The following is a 22,545-nucleotide window of genomic DNA, read 5'->3' as shown; positions in this document are numbered from 1 at the left end:
AGAAGCATCAATTATTTGTTGCAGCATTGTAAAGCCAGTAGACACAGCCACCATCACAGCCACCTGGCCCGTGCAGGTTTGCATTTGATTCAGACAGATGGTAATGAAACAATGGAGCCAAGGACTAGTGGGCCATTAGCTTTAATCCTAGCTTGCACCCCGCGGGCAAGAAATACACACAGTGGGAAAACACTTCCCTTTCCATTCAGGGCTCCCAAAGCCACTGACTTATTTGAGTTTTCCTAGAATCAAAGGTTTGTACCTCACCAGCCTTATTCGTCTCTGTTCCCCATCTCCTTCTCTCTGCACAAACTGCCTTCTCCTTCAGCACCACGCCATCTTGGCTGCTTCTCCTCTCCTCCACGTGGCCTTTCTCTGCTCTCTTCCAGCATGGCTCCTCTGCCCCATTTTATAGTGTAGAAATCAAAACCTTTAGTCCAATATACAAACAAAGAATTCTCTGATACAAAGTCACTTAGCGTGAGAAAGGCTTAGTCTTAAAACTAAGTCTTAAGGTTTAAAGACTGCCTGCTTACAGCCTGTCTCCCACACCCAATGCAAACTATAAGCAAGCAAACAATATATCATATTTACAAGCTTATTGACCAACAAGCACCGTAGTTGTTCATTGATTTCTTTCTCATATGTGCCTTGACTGGGGGGATCCAGCAGAGCCAGTGACCTTGGGCTTAATCCAGCAACTTTGGGCTCAAGCCAGTGACCATGAAGTCATGTCTATGATCCCATACTCATGCCAGCAACCTCGGGGTTTTGAACTTGGGTCGTCTGCATCCCAGTTGGAAGCTCTATCCACTGCACCACCACCTGGTCAAGCCAATTTCTCTATATCCTTGCCAACACTTACTTCCTGTTTTATTTTCATAGTAGCCATCCTAATGGGTGTGAGATAGTATCTCTTTGTATTTTTTTGTTTGTTTTTATTTTGGTTCTTTTTTTTGCTTTTATTTAGTTTTTTTTTTAATTTTTTTAAATTTTATTTATTTATTTTTAGAGAGGAGAGAGAGAGACAGAGAGAAAGAAGGGGGGAGGAGCCAGAAGCATCAACTCCCATATGTGCCTTGACCAGACAAGCCCAAGGTTTCGAACCGGCGACCTCAGCATTTCCAGGTCGACACTTTATCCACTGTGCCACCACAGGTCAGGAGCTTTTATTTAGTTTTTAAAATTTATTTTTGGACAGAGAGGAAGGGAAAGAGACACTCACAGGATCCTTTGGCTCCACATAGTTGTGGGAATCAAACCTACAACCTTAGCCTATCAAGGCAAGGCTCTACACCTTGGCTGGTTGGGTCAGTGGATAGAGTGTTGGCCTGGCATGTGGAAATCCTGGGTTTGATCCCTGGTCAGGGCACACAGGAGAAGTAACCATCTGCTTTTCCTCTCCTTCCTCTCCCCCTGTTTTGTCTCTTCCCCTCTCACAGCCAGGGGCTCGAATGGTTCGAGTGTCAGCTTTGAGCACTGAGGATAGCTCTGTTGAGTCAAGCATTGGCCCAACATGGGGCTTGTCAGGTGGATCCCAGTCAGGGTACATGGGGAAGTCTGCCTATCTCCCCTCCTCTCACTATTTTCTTTCAGTTTTTCTTCCTTCTTTTTCTTTTTTTTTTATTTTCCCTTTTTTTTTTTTTTTTTTTTTTACAGAGACAGAGAAAGAGTCAGAGAGAGGGATAGATAGGGAGAGATGAACAGGAACAGAAATATGAGAAGCATCAATCATTAGTTTTTCGTTGTGCGTTGCAACACCTTAGTTGTTCATTGATTGCTTTCTCATATGTGCCTTGACCACGGGCCTTCAGCAGACTGAGTAACCCCTTGCTCAAGCCAGCAACCTTGGGTCCAAGCTGGTGAGGTTTTTGCTCAAACCAGATGAGCCCACACTCAAGCTGGCGACTTTGGGGTCTCAAACCTGGTTCCTCTGCATCCCAGTTCGATGATCTATCCACTGCGTCACTGCCTGGTCAGGCCCTTCTTTTTCTTTCTTTCTTTCCTCTTTCTTTCTTTCTTTCTTTCTTTCTTTCTTTCTTTCTTTCTTTCTTTCTTTCTTTCTTTCTTCTTTTTTTATTGAGAGGCAGAGTGGCAGACAGACAAACTCCTGCATGTGCCCTGACTGGGATCCACCTGGCAAGCCACCTATGGGGCAATGCTCTGCTTATCTGGGGCCACTGCTCCATTGCTCGGGCAACCTGGCTATTTTAGTGCCTGAGGTGAGGACATAGAGCCATCCTCAGAGCCCAGAGACAACTTACTTGAATCATTCAAGCCATGATTGTAGAAGGAGAAGAGAGAAAAGAGAGAGAGAGAGAGAGAGAGATAAGGAGAGGGGGAGGGGTGGAAAAGTAGATGGTTGCTTCTTCTGTGTATTCTGACTGGGAATTGAACCTGGGACTTCCATACACTGGGCCGATGTTCTAGTGCTGAACCAATTGGCCAGGTCCATCCTCTCCCCTCACTTAGATAAAGAAGAAAATGACAGGACTCCCATTAGTCCTCAGCTTCTAGCTTTATTACTTTTTATGCTAAATTTACTCCCAGGACATGTTTTTATTTCTTCAGTTTCTTCTGGGATATCTTTTTCTTCTGTGCAATCTCCTCTTCTGGTTTAGGAACAATCTGCTTTTTCATTAAGGATTATCTCAGTGTGGCAAGGAGAGCACATGTATGAGTTAACTGCCCATGAGCTCTATAAGTTTCATGTTGCATCTTGGGAGCTTTGTTCACCTACATGTGCTCAATGACCAGAGAATCTATGTCTAAACCCTTAAGTTCAGCATTACTCTCTGCATTTTTAAGCATGTGCAGCAAAAATTCAGCCCTCTTTTTGGGCTATCCACCCTGTGTCCAGCCCCACTTTTTGGCTTAGGCATACCTACCAACTCCACCATTTAAATTACAGCATGGCACACACAGCTCTGTAAAGTGACATCTGTCAGACACTTGGTGGCTTTTCGAAAAAGCATACCCTTCATCATTTGGGCAGTTTCACGAGTGTTTTTTTTATTTTATTTTTTTTATTTATTTTTATTTTTCTGAAGCTGGAAACAGGGAGAGACAGTCAGACAGACTCCCGCATGCGCCCGACCGGGATCCACCCGGCACGCCCACCAGGGGCGACGCTCTGCCCACCAGGGGGCGATGCTCTGCCTCTCCAGGGCATCGCTCTGCCACGACCAGAGCCACTCTAGCGCCTGGGGCAGAGGCCAAGGAGCCATCCCCAGCGCCCGGGCCATCTTTGCTCCAATGGAGCCTTGGCTGCGGGAGGGGAAGGGAGAGACAGAGAGGAAAGGGGAGGTGGAGAAGCAAACGGGCGCTTCTCCTGTGTGCCCTGGCCGGGAATCGAACCCGGGTCCCCCGCACGCCAGGCCGACGCTCTACCGCTGAGCCAACCGGCCAGGGCCTCACGAGTGTTCTTAAAGTGAACCCAGAAGTTTTAAACTCTTTATTTGCATGATTTTGTGAGGTTTTCTGGGTCAAGTGAATAGTGAACCATTTTCCGAGATCACCTCTGGCCATTTTGGGGAAGAGCCTCTTTGTAGTTTTTTCTTTTCTTTTCTTTTTTTTTTTTTTTTTTGTTTTGTTTTGTTTTTTAGAGAGAGGGATAGATAGGGACAGACAGACAGGAAGGGAGAGAGATGAGAAGCATCAATTTTTCGTTGTGGCACTTTAGTTGTTCTTTGATTGCTTTCTCATTTGTGCCTTGACCGTGGGGCTACAGCAGAACAAGTAACCCCTTGCTCAAGCCAGCGACCTTGGGTCCAAGCTGGTGAGCCTTGCTCAAACCAGATGAACCCACGTTCAAGCTGGTGACCTCAGGGTCTCGAATCTGGGTCCTCTGCATCCTAGTCCGACACTCTATCCATTGCACCACTGCCTGGTCAGGCCCTCTTTGTAGTTTTTATTTGTATTTCTCTTATGACTGACAGTCATTGATATTTGCCCTCAATTATAAGAAAGAAAAGTTGAGAACACAGAATGAAAGGGATGTACAAGACACTGCCTTTGTTGTGAATAAAAGCCTTCCTGTCTCCCTATCAAGTTTCCACTTTCATGGAATGAAAAGATTAAACTCCTTTCTTCTTCTGAAGCCTTCCCTCAGCCCCTGTTGTATAATGCCTCTCTCAGAAGGACACTTCTTCCAAAAATCTAGATGCCAGGAAGCAATCAAGATTAACTATGGTTTCCATGTCTCTAGGGTGTACATTATATCTCTAAGTAAAATTTAATCCATAGGGAATTTTCACTAAATAGAAAACGTGTAGACATTTCCTTGGAATAACTTTCAGTAAATTGTTTCACCTCTGGAGGGCAGGTTTTCTTAAGCAGTCAAAATGAAGGGACTGATTTAATGATATTAAGGTCCCTTTGGTTTTAACTTTCTATAATATTAACATATTATTACAGTTGTTAATCTGATCCTTCCTTACAATTGGGCAGAACCAATTTAAATCAAGATGTGATATAAACATATTGGTTTCAAGTGTATCCTTTCTAAAACATATTTCAATGGATATTATTAAGCAATTTCCAGCTATAATGGTCTTGACAAGCATTTCACAGCTTCCACATAAATCTGATTACAAAACAGTCTACATTCCAATTCATTTAATTCAATACCTAACCTGAAAATTACAAATGATATTATATGGCCAGGGGCTGCCATTGTGGCCATTCACATGCAGGTTCTCATTGAATTCGGGCAGATAGTAAAGAAACGGAGGAGTCGGAGGATGGTGGGCCATTCTGTTTATTAGTGTCTCACCAAGACAGGCAAGCCACAAGAGAAGACAAGGGAAAAGCAGAAAACCTGGTTTTTCCATGGTAGGCAAGGGATCAGGGAGGCCTCTGCAATGCTGATAACAGGAACCCAGAGAGAGCGAGAGCCCCTGGTCTGCCCCATTTTATAGTGTAGAAATCAAAACCTTTAGCCAATATACAAATAAGGAAGTCTCTAATAGAAAGTCACTTATCTGAGGCATAAATGGGATTCCCCATAAGAGCACACAACCTCCTATCATGCAACAGTCAAGGGTGTGGGGAAAAGCTTGATTTTGAGAAGATCTTACTATTAGAAGAAGATTGAAAAGATCTTAGTATTAGAAGGGAGGGAAAGGCTTAGTCTTAAAACTAAACCTCATGCTATGAGGACCTCGCCTGCTTATAGCCTATCCCCCACACCCAAAGCAAGCAAACATATACATCATATTTACAAACTTATTTGACCAACAGATAGCTACTCCAAATTTAAATACATCTTTATTAATTTGAAGATTATTATAGAACAGTAGTGCTAGAAGAAACATTGGGTGATTTAGTCCACTACACTCACATTTGCGAGGTAATAATTGTGAATTGCTTGCTGTGAGTGGCGAGTGGACAGAGTGATATGGTGATACATGGTCTCCTGGATGAGCCTCATGAGACGTGCTGGTATGGTTCCTCTTGAATGGGAGGACATGTGGAGATTTTCAGAGACAGGGAATCTGTTAGTGTAAGTTTTTAGAAGGACTGAATATGTGTGGTTTAAAAGGAAGGGAGTTTGCCTGACCTGTGGTGGCACAGTGGATAAAGTGTCGACTTGAAAATGCTGAGGTCGCCGGTTTGAAACCCTGGGCTTGCCTAGTCAAGGTACATATGGAAGTTGATGCTCCCAGCTCCTCCCCCCTTCTCTCTCTCTGTCTCTCTCTCTTCTCTATCTCTCTCTCTGTCTGTCTCTCTCTCTCCCTCTCTCTCTCCTCTCTAAAAATGAATAAATAAAATGAAAAAAAGAAGGGGGTTTGGAGAACATTCAGGAGGGAACTTCTCAGGCTGAGGGGCAGCTTCTTCCTGCTGTCATCCCTACCTATTTGATATTTCCCTTGTGAAGTTCTCCTTGGGGTATTGGGGAATAGGAGTGTAAAAAAGCATTTGATTGTAGGTAATTCTAGAGATTTCTCTCATCTGGGCCTGTAGGAACTTGATAAAGAAAGAGGCAAGCATTAAAACTAGGTACAAAGCCTGACCAGGTGGTGGCGCAGTGGATAGAGCGTTGGACTGGGATGCAGAAGACCCAGGTTCGAGACCTCGAGGTCGCCAGCTTGAGTGCGGGCTCATCTGGTTTGAGCAGAAGCTCGCCAGCTTGAGCCCAAGGTCACTGGCTCGAGCAAGTGGTTGCTCAATCTGCTGATGGCCCGCAGTCAGGGCACATGTGAGAAAGCAATCAATGAACAACTAAGGTGTTGCAACGCACAATGAAAGGCTAGTGATTGATGCTTCTCATTTCTCCGTTCCTGTCTGTCTATTCCTGTCTATCCCTCTCTCTGACTCTCTCTCTGTCTAAAAAAAAAAAAATTAGGTACAAAATTAGGATTGGTCCTATAATTGGTGCTAGCATTGAGAACAAGGAGTTTTTCCACCATTGTTCAAAGTAGGGGTGTATTTATAGGGTTCCATATTTTTCTGTTTCTCAAGGGCAGGTTTCAGGGTTGGTGTGTAGGGTTAGGTAAATTTTTCCAATTTTCTGATTGGCAAAGGTCTGCATGTGGTTCTGTAAGAAACTAGTGAACAAACGTAAGAGGCAGGGTTCAAAACTTAGAAAAATAAATAGGAAAGTGAGTGGACTAATGAAAGGCAATAGTCAAGAGACCCAGTTTGTGTGAAGTCACTGATTTCATGTTTATGAATTCGCTGGGCTTGAGAGAGAGAAAGAGAGAGAGAGAGAGAGAGAGAGAGTAGGAATAAGACAGGTAAGTTGCTAGTCCCCCTGCCCCTAGACCTACTTTTATAGAAATTTTTAAAGCAACGAGAAGAGAAATTACTTGTATAGCTCATTTGGTCCTTAGATTGACAGGTAGTGTACTAGGAATTGGAAGAGGCTCATGGGGTTGGATTAGGTTGACATTTGGGGTGAGATAGATTAGGGTACAATTAGTAGGGAGACACATATAGGTGTTATGCTGTTTTTCTACTTTAGAAGCAGTGGAAGTTGTCAGGATCATGGTGTGTGGACCTTTCCACATGAAAGTCAGTCCTTTGGTGATGTAATGCTGGAAGCGCCTCTTGGACAGTCTTTAAATAGTTTGCTGAGGCCCTGGCCGGTTGGCTCAGCGGTAGAGCGTCGGCCTAGCGTGCGGAGGACCCGGGTTCGATTCCTGGCCAGGGCACACAGGAGAAGCGCCCATTTGCTTCTCCACCCCTCCGCCGCGCTTTCCTCTCTGTCTCTCTCTTCCCCTCCCGCAGCCAAGGCTCCATTGGAGCAAAGATGGCCCGGGCGCTGGGGATGGCTCTGTGGCCTCTGCCTCAGGCGCTAGAGTGGCTCTGGTCGCAACATGGCGACGCCCAGGATGGGCAGAGCATCGCCCCCTGGTGGGCAGAGCGTCGCCCCTGGTGGGCGTGCCGGGTGGATCCCGGTCGGGCGCATGCGGGAGTCTGTCTGACTGTCTCTCCCCGTTTCCAGCTTCAGAAAAATGAAAACAAAACAAAACAAAAAAAAAAAATAGTTTGCTGAGTAACCTGTAAATCCTGCAAGTACTTAGGGAAAGGGTGGTTACATTTCTGCACCTTTCAGCTAGAGATTAAGTCCTAGTGACCACTGCTTCTAGCTGGAATTAGCACCAGGTCCCAGCCTACCATAGGCATGGGGCATTGAGACAAGAGGAATAAAGGAGAGACTATACATTAAATAAAGCAGCAAAATCAGACTGTCAAGACCCACAGTAGAGATCTTTGAGGGATAATTAAAATTCAAATATTCAGGCAAGGCATAGTAGATGGCCCTTGTGTTTACAAGAAATGAGATCAGTTTATCTGCTACTTGGAAGAAATACCTTAGCCTCATGAATGATGTCCTTGGGCCTTCAGTGACAATTCCCAGCATGCTGGGCAAAGTCAGGTCACAGGTAGCTGGAGCAGGGTTAGAAGAGACTGAACCCTTCCTCCATCGAGCAAGGGGGCAGCTTACCTTCTCATGTCCCTCTTTCCACAGCACAGATGTTTCAACCGGTGGGGTCAGGAAGCCTGGCAGGCTTCAGTTCAATGACTTTTCTTTCCACTCTGGAGCAGGGCCCTGATGGAATTCTATGAAGCCCTTTAGGGCACTGGAGCCTTTAAGAGTGTATGCCAAAAGCTGGTATTTCCTGACTTCTTTTGGGCCTTATTTGCCTTTTCTGTTACTTCCTTGGCCATTATAGACCTTAAAAACCATGCTCAGAAGATCTCATTGAGGGGCTTGACTAACAGAGCAAAATTGGGAATTCAGTGTCTAAGGAAGCCTATTAGGCTGAGGAAAGAGAAGATTTGATCTGTGGTGGTATGTGGTTGGAGACTGCAGAGGGTCTGATTTCCATCTAGGGTGAGACTTCAGGTGGTGGGGGTTAAGGCAATGCCTAGATAGACTACGGACTGAGAATAAAGTTGAGCCTTAGCAGAGAAGACACAATATCTCTTTACAGCGAGGAAGTTAAGAAGGGTGGTGGTGTGTTTCCTTGAGGCAGGCAGGGAGGGGCTGTAGAGGAGTAGGTTATCTACATATTGTAAGAGAATAGTAGTTTTGAGATTGCATGCTGCTAAATTCTGAGCTAGTGCTTGTCCAAACAGGTGTGGGCTGTTTCTGAACCCCTGGGGTAAGACAGTCCATGTAAAGGCAAACAGAAAGTAAGAGTCAGGGTGTAGAGAAATGGTAAAGAAGGCATTCTTGAGATCTAGGACCTGTAGAGATTAGGGACTACTGGATGGAGGGGAATTACTGCCTCAGTGATTAGGTGTAAGGCTTGTACGAGGCGATAAGCCCCTGAAGGTTTTTGAACAGGAAGGATGGGGGTATTGCAGGGAGAGTCCATGGGGATGAGTGAGCCTGGTTTAAGAGGTGGGTAATTAGCCTGACCAGGTGGTGGTGCAGTGGATAGAGCGTCAAACTGGGATGTGGAAGAACCCAGGTTCGAGACCCCGAGGTCTTCAGCTTGAGTGCAGGCTCATCTGGTTTGAGAAAGGCTCACCAGCTTGAGCCCAAGGTCTCTGGCTCGAGCAAGGGGTCACTCGGTCTGCTGTAGCCCCAGTGGTCAAGGCACATATGAGAAAGCAATCAATGAACAACTAAGGAACCGAAACGAGGAATTGATGTTTCTCATCTCTCTCCCTTCCTGTCTGTCTGTCCCTATCTGTCCCTCTCTCTGTCTCTGCCAAAAAAAAAATTAAAAAAAAAGAGGTGGGTAATTATTGGTTTAAGGTCTTAGAAACAGACACAGTTACACATTAAACAGAGACTTCAGATACACGTTTTGAATTAAGGAATTTAAATGAGCACGCTTTATTTGTTTCAATTAAAATTATACTAGAGGTGTTTTCTGACAAACAAAGAGACAAAACAGATTATTCACTCACACAGCTCAATAGACAATTCTGTTTTTTTTAAGCTTTTTTAAAAATTATTTTATTTTATTTATTCATTTTAGAGAGGAGAGAGAGAGGGAGAGAGAGAGAGAAGAGAGAGATAGGGGGGAGGAGCTGGAAGCATCAACTCCCATATGTACCTTGACCAGGCAAGCCCAGGGTTTCAAACCGGCAACCTCAGCATTTCCAGGTCGACACTTTATCCACTGCACCACCACAGGTCAGGCCTAAGCTTTTTTTTTTTAACAGAGACAGAGAGAGAGTCACAAAAAGGGACAGATAGGGACAGACAGACAGGAACGGAGAGAGATGAGAAACATCAATCAGTTTTTCGTTGTGACAACTTAGTTGTTCATTGATTGCTTTCTCATATGTGCCTTGACCATGGACCTTCAGCAGACTGAGTAACCCCTTGCTCAAGCCAGCGACCTTGGGTTCAAGCTGGTGAGCTTCGCTCAAACCAGATGAGTCTGTGCTCAAGCTGGCAACCTCAGGGTCTCGTACCTGGGTCCTCTGCATCCCAGTCTGACACTCTATCTACTGCGCCACCGCCTGGTTAGGCTGTTTTTTTAAGCTTTTTGAGATGGCAGGGAGTTGTCAGCATAGAGGAGAGGAAGAGAGAAAGCAGATGGATGGACAGTGTGAGTAGCTGGATGGAAAAGAAGGAGGGTCAGAATCTGCAGGAGGAGGAGGAGGAGGGTAAAGTATTGGTGTGGTGCCATGTGGTCAGAGGAGTCAAAAAAGATTTAGAGCTTTGAGGAGAGGGGAGGGGGCGAGGAGGAAAGAGGCACAATCACAGTTTGTAAGGAAGGAGGAGGGTTCAGAGAAGAGACAGAAACCTTAGCCAGAGCCACAGCTTCTAAGGAGAGGGGAGGGGACGAAGAAAACAATGGAGAAGGGAGGGGCCCCCAGCCTGCAGGGGAGGAGATAGAGAGACTGGATTTGCAGGTGAATGAGAAAACAAGATTCTGCAAAAGGAGGGGGATTTCTGGAGAGGAGAAACTCAAGTGGAAAAGATTTGCAGAGGGACCAAACAAGGGTCCCGAGAGAGGGGTGCCCCCGGGGGTCAGGCAGGAGAAGGAGAGAATTGGGAGTCCACAGAGAAGGAAGGATTAAGAGTGGAGGTTTTAGGTGAGGTTTCTTTGGCCAAAAACAGCCTGCATATAGAACAGAAGGCACAGAAATTAAGGACAAGAGAGAAGGGAGAAGAAAAGCCTGCACATAAGAGATTTCTGTTGCCCTCCCCATCCGGTGGCAAAAATTGTCAAGATTTCTTAGGATATTGTAATCAAGGGTTCCATTGTCTGGCCAGTGGGGAGTCGTTGTATAATTTATATTGAGGCCAGGCTGTATTACAGAGGAAGATGAGTTGTTGGGTTTTTTTGGTTTGAGGTCAGACAGGCCAAGCTTGGTGAGATTTTTCAGGACACAGCTGAGGGGAGTCTGGCCGGATGGTTTGCACTGAGAGGAGCCCACAGTAGAGGAGACTGGTGAGAGAAGGGGGCGTCCCCGCCTATAGTCACAGTTCCAAGAGGAGAAAATCTCTGTAGAGTCTCAGACAGGAGGTCGTCACCCCAAGGCTGAGATCCCAGGACGTAGGAGATGGGCCTGGCTAGGTGCGCCTAGACTTTCGTAGAAGTCCATAAAGGAGTAGAGGTAGACCACTTGTAGATATGGGGTCTGAAGTCAAAACCGTCTGACCAGGAAGGGGTGTTTTTAGAGAAAAATTTGGAGGCCAACCTGGGAAGGGGGAGGGAGAAATTCCTTACCTTTCTCTGGTCCGGCAGGGGTTCAGGACAAGGTTAGACTGCTGGCCAATCGACCTACAATTACACGTCCAAACAGAATCAGGGAGTAAGCCTGGGACAAGCTGCCACTGCTCATTGCTTCCCTGGTTGTAAGTTTGGATGGCAAAGAGGGATCGTCCAGGCAGTTAGTACCCTGTCCCGGGTTTCGGCACCAAATGTTGTAATCCATGGGAGTCCGAAAGACCAGTGTAACAGGCTTTATTGAAAAGAAGAAAGGAACCCTGCCAGGCACTTCTCCCAGGGAGAAGAGCGCCAGTACAAGCTAGGGCAACAAATTATATGGGGTCAGGAAGAATTTAGAGCATGTCGGTGTTGAATCAAAAGCCCTGGTATGTCCAGAGCTCCTCCTTGGGGCAGCTTGTCTGCTTCTTGGAATTCTTCTGTCCCAGGGGTTAGTCCAGTAAAGGTGAGGTCTGACAGATAAGTGGAACCTCAAGAGGGCAGTTTGGAATTCACGTATCTATCACAAACCACTTATTTAGTACCAAAAGGGAATTACCTAGTCCCGGTGTTCACTTCCTGGGACAAAGCTAGATCAACCATTGAAAACTTCATTTAGGCCCTGGCCAGTTGACTCAGCAGTAGAGTCTTGGCCCAGCATATGGAAGTCCTGGGTTTCATTCAAGGTCAGGGCAAACAAGAGAAGTGATTATCTGCTTCTCCACCCCTCTCCCCTTTTTTGGTCTCCTCCCACAGCCATGGCTTGGTTAGAGCAGTGGTTCTAAAAGTGTGTGCCAGGGCGCACTGGTGCGCCCTAGATTCCCAAATGCACTGTATGGTATTCCAGAGAAATATGTGCCTGTTGGGGACCAAAAAACCAACGAAGTTTAGATTTTTTGGGAACAGAGGTGTGGGGAATTGGCTGTAAGCTGACAGTCTGCCCAACTGCCCACCTCACTTGCCTGATTAGGTTGCAAAAGGTGTTAAGCTGTGGTGCTGTATTGTTTACACTATCCCTCATGTTCCCTGGAGAGACTGGAGGCAAGTTTCTTCTATCCTTTGTTTCGTGTCAAGTTAAGGTGATATGTGTTTACTCAACACAAGGGTAAAAAGAGAGGAATTCTTCAATGTATTGATGAGGAAATGAGAGTTTGCCTTTCAAATATATGCCCAAACATTGACGAAATCACTAGGACACATCAAGCTCATGTTTCTCATAAACACAAGAATGAAAAAACTTAAAACATTTGCTCCGGGACCTGCTGAATTTACTAAATCTTACTAAGAATGTATCTATATATATAAAAAGATAAGTTTTTTGTCGTTTTTTAATTTTTTAACCCCTTTTTTATGAATTCTAAAAGCATAACTCAAACAATGTAACATAAAAATGTTTTTAAAGTCAGAATAAATTTAATTTTGTCATATTTATTTCATTTAATTACCATAAAAGCACACTTGGACTTTATATTTTTTCTTTAATATTTGACTTAATTATTATAACACATTTCTCAGAAATTTGTATATAGTGTGCCTACAATTTGTAGGATTTTAAATGTGCCCTGACTTCAGAAAGTTTGAGAACCACTGGGTTAGAGCAAGTTAGCCTTGGGCACTGAGGATGGCTCCATGGCTTCGCCTCAGGTGCTGAAACAGCTTGATTGCCAAGCAATGAAACTGCGGCCCCAAATGGGCAGAGCATCACCCTGTAGGGGGTTGCTGGGTTGATCCTGGGTTAGGGCACATGTGGGAGTCTGTCTCTCTGCCTCCCTGCCTCTCATTTAATTAAAAAAGGAAGAAGAAAAAGAAAGAAAACTGCATTTCATCTATTTATCTTGGCTATTTTGACAAATCTAATGGATGACAACACTAGTGCGGGATAACATATGGAATCCTCGAAGAATGCATCTCAACCTAGAAATACTTAAGGAAACTGGCCTATCAAATTCACTGTCACTAGGATAGTAAGAAATTTAATTATAATTTCAAAATGGAATATCCTTATATTGAAATACCAGTTTAGTATTATAAATTCACTGCTCTTTAGATGTTAATCAAAAACTCAGAATTTAGATTGTAAAAGTTTATTGATATGGTCAAAACGCAAACAGCCACACATTGGTCATCTTTGCCACTACAATGTGTCATTTTGAATAGTATTGTAAGAATGCTCAACCAATAATATTTAAACATTACTAGGAAAGTAAAGAGTTTACTTAAGGCACTTAAGATAAAAGCTAATTTCAAAATTTCCACAAAGGTTACAATATTCTCAGGGTAAGAAATTTGCTTTTTACAGATTTTAGCCAGAATGCAACTTTTCTCACTAGAGAAAAAGAATGTGCTCTTCAGGGAGATAAAACAAATGTAGAAACCCTGTCATTTTTTCAATACTCAGGGCAAATTGGAGCTATACAGATTACATGGCAGCAGAATTCCCGTTCTGTCTGTAAAAATCAGGGCATCTTCATACAAGTCTCATAAGAATCACAGCATGAATTTATTTGGCCTGAGACAAGTACAAGAACAGCAGATAGGGAATTCAGAATCACACAATTTAAGGGGAAGTAAATAAAAAATGGCTCCATTAAAGAGTAAAAGGTTGACTATATCCTTTCATCATCCAAGTCTAACAAAAAACGCACACACAAAAAAACCTCACATAAAACATTTCTTCTTAAGGCCCTGGCGGGTTGGCTCAATGGTAGAGCGTCAGCCTGGAGTGTGGAAGTCCCGGGTTCTATTCCCAGTCAGGGCACACAGGAGAAGCAAACATCTGCTTCTCCACCCTTCCCCCTCTCCTTTCTCTCTATCTCTTTCTCTCTCTCTCCCTTAGCCAAGGCTCCACTGGAGCAAAGTTGGCCCAGGTGCTGAGGATGCTCCATGGCCTCTGCCTCAGGTGCTAGAATGGCTCTGGTTGCAACAAAGCAAGAGTCCAGATGGGCAGAGCATCATCACTTGGACATGCCGGGTGGATCCCGGTTGGGTGCATGTGGGAGTTTGTCTCTCTGCCTCCCCACTTCTCACTTCAGAAAAATATTTAAAAAAATTCCTTCTTATACAATTATATATCTTTCTGCAAACTTGTATTATGTAAGACTTCTAGATTACATGAAGACTTATTAAATAGTAAATAATAACAGGCAGTCACAGTATTATTTTAATTCAATATGTCTGATATCTTTACATTTTTATATCATAATTCTCATATTTCTATAACAGTGGCATTTCAGTACACTCTTCATAACAATGGGGAGGTTACAGCTACATGTAACCATCAACTTTAATTCTTCACAGAAATTTGGTTAGCACACATGGTTACTTCCACAGACAGAAAGAAAAAGACAAAATTCCAAAGAACCTCTTTAATTGTTTACTTTGTTTCTCTACTTAATGTAAATAGAAAAGGCTAAAATAATACCAAAACCAGAATAGATTTCAAGAAACATTTACTTTCTAATCACAAGTAACAACTTAATATTTCATGATTTTCTTTTCCTAATCTAGGGCAGTCCTTTTCCTAAACACAAGGATTATTATTTTTTTTTAATAATTCTTTTTTTTTTAAATTTCTATTTATTCATTTTAGAGAGGAGAGGAAGAGACAGAGAGGAGAGGAGAGACAGAAGGGGGGGAGGAGCTGGAAGCATCAACTCCCATATGTGCCTTGACCAGGCAAGCCCAGGGTTTCGAACCGGTGACCTCAGCATTTCCAGGTCAACGCTTTATCCACTGCACCACCACAGGTCAGGCTAAACACAAGGATTATTGAAATATGTTCTAACTATAATACAGAAATCGAATTAACCAGATGAGCCTATCTTTTTTTTCTCTTAGGATAAATGAAATAAGTGATAATATCTAATTTGCAGGAACATTTTGAACTTGCACAGATTTTTAGCACTAAGCTACATTTTTATTATACAGTGACCTGCCTTAAATAAAATGAGGGAGACAGAATGAACCTGAAATCTTTCCAAATACAAAGTGGTTACTTTCATCCTCATGCAGAAAGCATAATCTTCTGTTTAGACATCTACAGCTACCAAGAAGCGCAGGCAGCCAGCACTGCACTGGGACTGAGTAGGAAAGACGCAGGAGGAGGAAGAGGACTGACTAGTCTTTTTTTCTAAAGGCTTGACATGTACTCTGAAGAATGGTGCTCTGTTTTCATGAGACCACATAGAACATATGATTTCTCTGCCCAAAAGGAATGATATGCCAAAATGTCCACATCCATGCAAAAATGCAAAAGCTAAGAATGGATTTCTGATGTAACTATCTGTAACTGGCATATGCAGGAACACCTGGTCAGGACTCCCTCTGCCCAACCATTAAGATAAAATCATACAGCCAAAAGTTAAGTAAGCAGTTTTAAACCTTGTTTTAATGAAAATGGAGCTATACTTCTAAAAATTTTTATAATATCCTTAATACTACTAAATTAAATGTCCCATCAAGTTCACTGGGAAGGGAAGGTACAGAGGAAAATTGTATCCAAATACTTTATGAGTTTGACAAGAAATTGCTGTTAAGGCACTACACATCTTCTTTGGTTAAATGATTAACTATTTAAATCACTTGAAAAAAGAGGTAATACAAAATACACAAATTGCATTCTTCTTTTCATACACACATCTTTTTCATTTTTCAATTTCCATTAGTTCAGTGTCTGTGTATCTCTGGGATCCTTTTCAGCTCATCAGAAAGCTAAAACAAAAACACAGACCAATCAGTCTCTGAAAGAAAATAGGCTTTACTTCTAATAAATATCTTGATTTTAACAGAGCAAAGAGTGTTTAGATGCAGGTTATAATAAACTTTGAGTATTGATAACAACAAGTGAGAAACCCTGAGATACTGAGGTAGTTTTAGGAAGAAAAAATAGACATAACTGAAAAGTTAAAATATCTCCTAAAGAGAGGCCCTGGCTGGTTGGCTCAGTGGTAGAGCATCAGCCCAATGTGTGGAAGTCCCGGGTTTGATTCCCGGCCAGGGCACACAGGAGAAGCACCCATCTGCTTCTCCACCCTTCCCCCTTTCCCTTCTTTCTGTCACTCTCTTCCCCTCTTGCAGCCAAGGCTCCATTGGAGCAACGATGGCCCTGGCGCTGAGGACAGCTCCACGGCCTCCGCCTCAGGCTCTAGAATGGCTCTGGTTGCAATGGCCCAGATGGGAAAAGCATCTCCCCCTGGTGGACATGCCGGGTGGACCCCAGTCAGGTGCATGTGGGAGTCTGTCTTTCTGCCTCCCCACTTCTCCCTTCAAAAAAATATTAAAACAAAGTATCTCCTAAAGATAGATACCAATTAATAATTGAATTATAACCATGGTGATCAAATAAGTAACAAAAGTCCCAGCAAAATTACCCTTGCATCCCAGTTAGTATTCTACACAGAAGAAATTATTTCAAAATATACTTACACAGAACAATAAAAGTATAAAGTTGGAAGATTATAAGTCAAGAATCAAAGTCCGCCCTGGCCAGTGGCTCAGTGGTAGAGCGTTGGCCTGGCGTGCAGAAGTCCCGGGTTCGATTCCCAGCCAGGGCACACAGGAGAAGTGCCCATCTGCTTCTCCACCCCACCCCCTCTCCTTCCTCTCTGTCTCTCTCTTCCCCTCCCGCAGCCAAGGCTCCACTGGAGCAAAGATGGCCCGGGCGCTAGGGATGGCTCCTCGGCCTCTGCCCCAGGTGCTAGAATGGCTCTGGTCGCAACAGAGTGACCCCCCCCCGAGGGGCAGAGCGTCGCCCCCTGATGGGCATGCCGGGTGGATCCCGGTCGGGTGCATGCGGGAGTCTGTCTGACTGTCTCTCCCCATTTCGCTTCAGAAAAATACAGAAAAAAAAAAAAAGAATCAAAGTCCTAGTAGGTTTTAGTCTTAAGTTTGCAAGAAAAATGTACAAAATTAATTTATGTTCATCAAAAGGCATCTAAAAATGTTAACAATATAGTGAATCAACCAGAGAGTTGTTCAAAATTCTCTACTAAAAAACTTGTGTTATATAAAGAATGTGACCTGGTTAGATAGTCAGTTGGTTAAAGCATTGTCCCAAAGCACAGAGGTTGCCAGTTCAATTCCCGGTCAGGGCACATACAGGAACAGATCGATGTTCCTATCTCTTTCCCTTCCTTTCTTGCTAAAATCACTAATATATATAAAGAATAAATATATGCTTAGAAAATATCACTTGCTATACTTTACCTTTAGTGTTCAAAATCCTTTATACAACAGGACAATTATGTATTAATAGAAAAGGAATTTTAGTAACTGGGGCTCCGGTTATAAAAGTAAACTAAGTCATATCCCCAATTATGTAGGTATATTTTTCTTGGCTATTAACAGAGTAAAATCAAGACTTTATAACCAGGAGAGTAATTTTGTTCCTGAACCTTAGAGAGCTCTATGAACATTGCAAACACTCTTTTGTATACTTTCTACAAACTATATTTTAATCCAATGTTCCATTTATGGCATATAAAGAGCCTTGAAAAGTATAAGTGAGAAGTCTTCAACAAAAACATTTAAAAAATAATTTTGTCCTCAAGGTAGTATAGCATACAGACAAGGAACTGTGTGAGTAGATATAGTATAAAAGGTTCTAACTATGCGTTTTATAGATTTCTAGATTAAATTAGGTGATGTTAGAATAACCCAGAAAGTTGTTCCTGAGAAATTACATACTATTGTCCATTACGTCATAATTATCTTAAATTAATTTTTATATGCAACACACCTAAATTAAATTCAAGCCTATCTCTTTTTCAGAAGCTAGGATAGTCTGGAGGTAAAGCAAAACACACACACACACACACATACATATGTATATACATGTGTGTATATAAACACACACACACACACACACACACACACACACACACACACACACACACACACAGTGTGTCCATAAAGTCATGGTGCACTTTTGACCGGTCACAGGAAAGCAACAAAAGACGACAGAAATGTGAAATATGCACCAAATAAAAGGAAAACCCTCCCAGTTTCTGTAGGATGATGTGGCAGCATGTGCGCATGTGCAGATGATGACGTAACACCGTGTATACAGTGGAGCAGCCCATAGTTCAGTGTGTTCTGTGGCTCGCTAAATTAGAATCCGTGACCAAAGTGCAACATGAATATCGGCACGTTTATAATGATGTGCCACCACATAGGAATAACATTACTCAGTGGGATAAGCAGTTGAAGGAAACCGGCAGTTTGGTGGAGAAACCCGTTCTGGTAGGCCATCAATCAGTGACGAGTCTGTAGAGGCTATACGGGATAGCTACCTAAGGAGCCCTAAAAAATCTGTGCGTGAGCCCACATCGAACTGCACTGAATAGGTATTAAACTGGGAGAGTTTTCCTTTTATTTGGTGCAGATTTCACATTTCTATCGCCTTTTGTTGCTTTCCTATGACCGGTCAAAAGTGTACCATGACTTTACGGACATACTGTATTATAAAGAAATATCAACTCTGATCTTTGTAAGTATAGGTCATTACTATATAAAGGAACAATAATCATACCTATATGGATATCCATGATATTTAGATCTGAAAATAGAGAGCAACCAACTGAAGAATAATACAACGAGTCCAATACCAGCCACACACATTACTGCAGAAAAACAAAAGCAGAGTAAAATGAGCATGTTAAGTATAATAAAAAACAGGGAATAAATTTTAGCCTACATTTCCAAGAGTGAAAAACAAGGGCTATAATTTATTGGTAAATCTCAACTTTCTAACACTTCATTCCCACTCTTTTATCTTCAGGATTCTTATTTTCTGTAATCTGTTCCATTACTATTTAATTTGTTCATTTACAGAGTTGTGCAATTTAATTGTGTCAATTAATTCCTTTAAAACCAGGACAGTCAAGAACTTAGTATTAGGCCCTGGCCGGGCTGCTCAGTTGATTACAGTTGACGATTGTTGTCCTGATACATCAAGGTTGCGGGTTTGATTCCCAGTCAGGGAACAGACAAGAACCAACCAATGAGTGCATAAATAAGTGGAACAACAAATTGATGTTTCTCTTTCTTTCTAGCTCCCTTCCACTCTCTCTCTCTCTCTCTAAAATCAATTAAAAAAATAATTTAGCATTAAAAACAGTTTTACTACTGACAAGAAAATGACTTATTAAACTCTTTTTAAACCCTTAAGAGTGGCCTTATTGCGTTATTGATAAACACTGATTTAAAGACATCTGGTAACATCGTCTCACTTCCAAGTACTTGACCCATGCACAAGTGACTCTACTGCCTCTGTGAGAAACTCATTCAACATAGATACCTCACTGAAATGTGGGGAAACCAACCCGATTCCTAGCTCTGGATTCACAGCCCTCTCCATTAATGCCACACTCTGTGGTTTAGCATAGCAATTAAGGACCTTAACTGTACACACTGATCCTACAATACTCTGTATGATCCCCGTACCTTGATACGCCTCAAGTCCCTGGACGAAGACTGGCTAAGAAGCACAACAGCAGGAATGTGGGAAAGCATATGTACACCAGGCACAAAGCTCTAGGAAAATATACTTATCGGCCAATACTAAAAACAAACTTTTGTTTTCCTACAGTGAAGAAACAATTCTTTTTCCCTTTGTCATGTTCACACAATGTGATTATGGGCTAAAATGTAAAAGTTAAACATATGTTTTTCTGAGTATTAATGCATGTTCATCAAAGAAAACTCTTTTTTCCTAATTAACTGCATATATATAGGCATATACACAATATCACTCTACATGTTTGTAGTCTACATTTCTCACATATCTAAAACTATGTAGGGCAGTTCCTGGTACACAGTAAGTGCTAAAGATATTTTTATTATTATTATTTGTGATTATTTCATTAGGTTAGAATCTTAGAAGTAGAGCAAACAGTGAATATTTTAATGTCTCAAAAATGTTTTACAATTTAAATTCATGTCAGCAGTGTAGTATTCAGATGGTCTTTTCCCAGTAATGAATTCTGAAATAGGCAATTTTTAGTCAGGCAATTAAAAGATGTATATCATCTGAATATAAATTTGATATGTGATATTTTTATTTTTTAAGAGGCAGGGGCACAGACAGGGAGAGAGATGAGAAACATCAACTCAGTTGAGGCACCTTAGTTGTTCACTGATGGCTTTCTCATGCATGCCTTCATGGTAGGGGGAGAAAGGGGGCTCCAGCTGAGCCAGTGACCTTGAGCTCAAGCCAGTGACCATGGGGTCACAATCAAGCTGGCAACTCTGCGCTTGCTGAGCTTGCACTCAAGCTGGAGAAATTGGGATTTCACACCTGGGTCCTCAGCATCCCGGGCTGACACTTTATCTACGGTGCCACCACCTGGTCAGATACTTTTTTCTTTAAGTGAAAGGAGGGGAGATAGACAGACTTCCACATGTACCCTGACTGAGATCCACTTGGCAATCTCCATCTGGGGAAATGTCTGTCCATTTGTGGCCAATGCTCACAACTGAGCTATTTTTAGCACCTGAGCAAGAGGCTCCACGGAGCCATACTCAGTGCTTAGGGCCAACATGCTTGAATAAATTGAGCCATGGCTGCGGGAGGGGAAGGGGGTGGTGGGGAGGGAGAGAGAAAGAAAGAAAGAAAGGGGAAGGAGAAGGTGGGAGAAGCAGATGGTCGCTTCTCATGTGTCCTCATCGGGAATCAAACCCAGGACTTCTACATGCTAGGCTGACGCTCCACCACTAAGCAAACCAGCCAGGGCCTAGTTATGTTTTTCTAATATGCAAAAATTTATTTTGCCTCACTGGTGATGGTGTAGTGGATAGAGCGTCAACCTGGGACACGGAGGTCCCAGATTCGAAACCCCAAGTTCTCTGACTTGAGTGCAATATCATCGATATGATCCCATGGCGGCTGAATTGAGCACGGGATCATAGACATGACCCCCTATATGCTGGCTTGAAGCCAAAGGTCACTGACTTGAGCAAGGGGTCACTGGCATGGTTGGAGCACACTCTCACTATCAAGCCCATATGAAAAGCAATCAATGAAGTAAAAGTGCCACAACTACAAGTTGATGCTTCTCATCTCTCCCTTCCTGTCTCTCTCAAAAATAAAAATATCAAAATTTTATACTGGTTTTAAAGATGTTTTGCAAATGGAAGGAACTATATCACAACATTAAAATTATTAGTTTTAGAATGGTGGAATGGGTAACTCTACCACCAAATGTTTTATACTTCCACACCCCCTACATTTCAATAATTAGCATATATTATTTTTATAGTAAAGAAATAAAATAACATAAGAGAAGAAGCAATTATAGGACATTCTTTTTATCTGTATTAAAGGCAGAATCGGCATATGGCATAACTTACTCTTTCGTTTTCCAATATCCATGTCAGATGTAGCAGCTTCACATAAAAGCACCATCCCTAAGGTAACCCCACCATCTTAAAAAAAAATTGTTTAAGGAAAAATTCACATAGACGGCTAAAGACATATTACTTTAATATTCCTAATTTTTCATAAAGAAAATTAGAAAATATAAATCTACATTTAATTAGAAAACACTGTAAGTAATTTTATATCTACACAGCATGATTATTTACTATGAAGATATAATAAAAATATTAAGGTTGAAAAATTATGTGTAAAAATAAAAATTGATATTCTGAACAACTGTCCCATTGTAACATAAAACGAACTATGAGTTTTCCCGAAATTGTACTTTGATATAACGTTCCTAGACAGCCTCCCCATTTTTGCTTCAACCTCATACATAGTTTTAAATTTATTTTATTTTATTTATTCATTTATAGAAAGAAGAGAGAGGGAGAGGAGAGAGAGACAGAGAGAGAGAAGGGGGGAGGAGCTGGAAGCATCAACTCCCATATGTGCCTTGACCAGGCAAGCCCAGGGTTTTGAACCGGCGACCTCAGCATTTCCAGGTCGACGCTTTATCCACTGCGCCACCACAGGTCAGGCCTCATACATAGTTTAAAATATTAAATAGACATTTTGAATATTTCAACCACCCTCCAAAAAAGAGAACAGAAACTAATTCTTTTTTAAATGTATTTTTTTTTTTAGTTTGCTCACTTTTCTTTTTAGATTTTTTTAAATTTATTCATTTTTATTAGAGAGAGAGAGGAGAGAGAGAGAGGGAGAGATAGAGAGAGAACAGGAAGCATCAACTCCCATATGTGCCTTGACCAGGCGAGCCCAGGGTTTTGAACCGGCGACCTCAGCATTCCAGGTCGACGCTTTATCCACTGCGCCACCACAGGTCAGGCGAAACTAATTCTTATTGAAAAATAATTTCTCAAAAATTCTCCAGAATTTCAACAATTAGCCTTTAAAGTATAAATCACTACCTAATTTTGTCCTATAATTAAAAGAAAAAAAACCCCACATGCTATCACCTGACTTTTATTCAGCTTAATATAG

At 42.3% G+C, this 22,545-nt stretch overlaps 2 protein-coding genes and 1 non-coding gene across 4 annotated transcripts in view; 2 read left to right on the top strand and 1 right to left on the bottom strand.

The window, feature by feature from the left end:
* ATP7A (ATPase copper transporting alpha) overlaps positions 1-22,545 on the top strand; it is a 554,573-nt gene that overhangs the window by 350,193 nt on the left and 181,835 nt on the right. The gene's annotated exons all lie outside the window — the stretch shown is intronic.
* MAGT1 (magnesium transporter 1) overlaps positions 13,195-22,545 on the bottom strand; it is a 54,045-nt gene continuing 44,694 nt past the window's right edge. For both annotated transcript variants that reach the window (XM_066249228.1, XM_066249230.1), the window contains exons 8-10: positions 21,474-21,548; positions 18,655-18,745; positions 13,195-15,836 (exon numbers count right to left, since the gene is read on the bottom strand). In XM_066249228.1, the coding sequence (XP_066105325.1) occupies positions 15,821-15,836; positions 18,655-18,745; positions 21,474-21,548 (182 nt within the window). In that variant the 3' untranslated portion in view covers positions 13,195-15,820. The remainder of the gene's footprint in view (positions 15,837-18,654; positions 18,746-21,473; positions 21,549-22,545) is intronic.
* On the top strand, positions 16,051-16,126 carry TRNAI-AAU (transfer RNA isoleucine (anticodon AAU)). The gene has a single exon. It is a non-coding gene; the product is annotated as a tRNA-Ile (tRNA).

The sequence above is a fragment of the Saccopteryx bilineata genome, chromosome X, assembly GCF_036850765.1.
Source record: "Saccopteryx bilineata isolate mSacBil1 chromosome X, mSacBil1_pri_phased_curated, whole genome shotgun sequence".
Classification (NCBI taxonomy): Eukaryota; Metazoa; Chordata; class Mammalia; order Chiroptera; family Emballonuridae; genus Saccopteryx; species Saccopteryx bilineata.
Note: the sequence above shows the minus strand (reverse complement) of the source record. Positions and strands in the feature narration are given on the sequence as shown.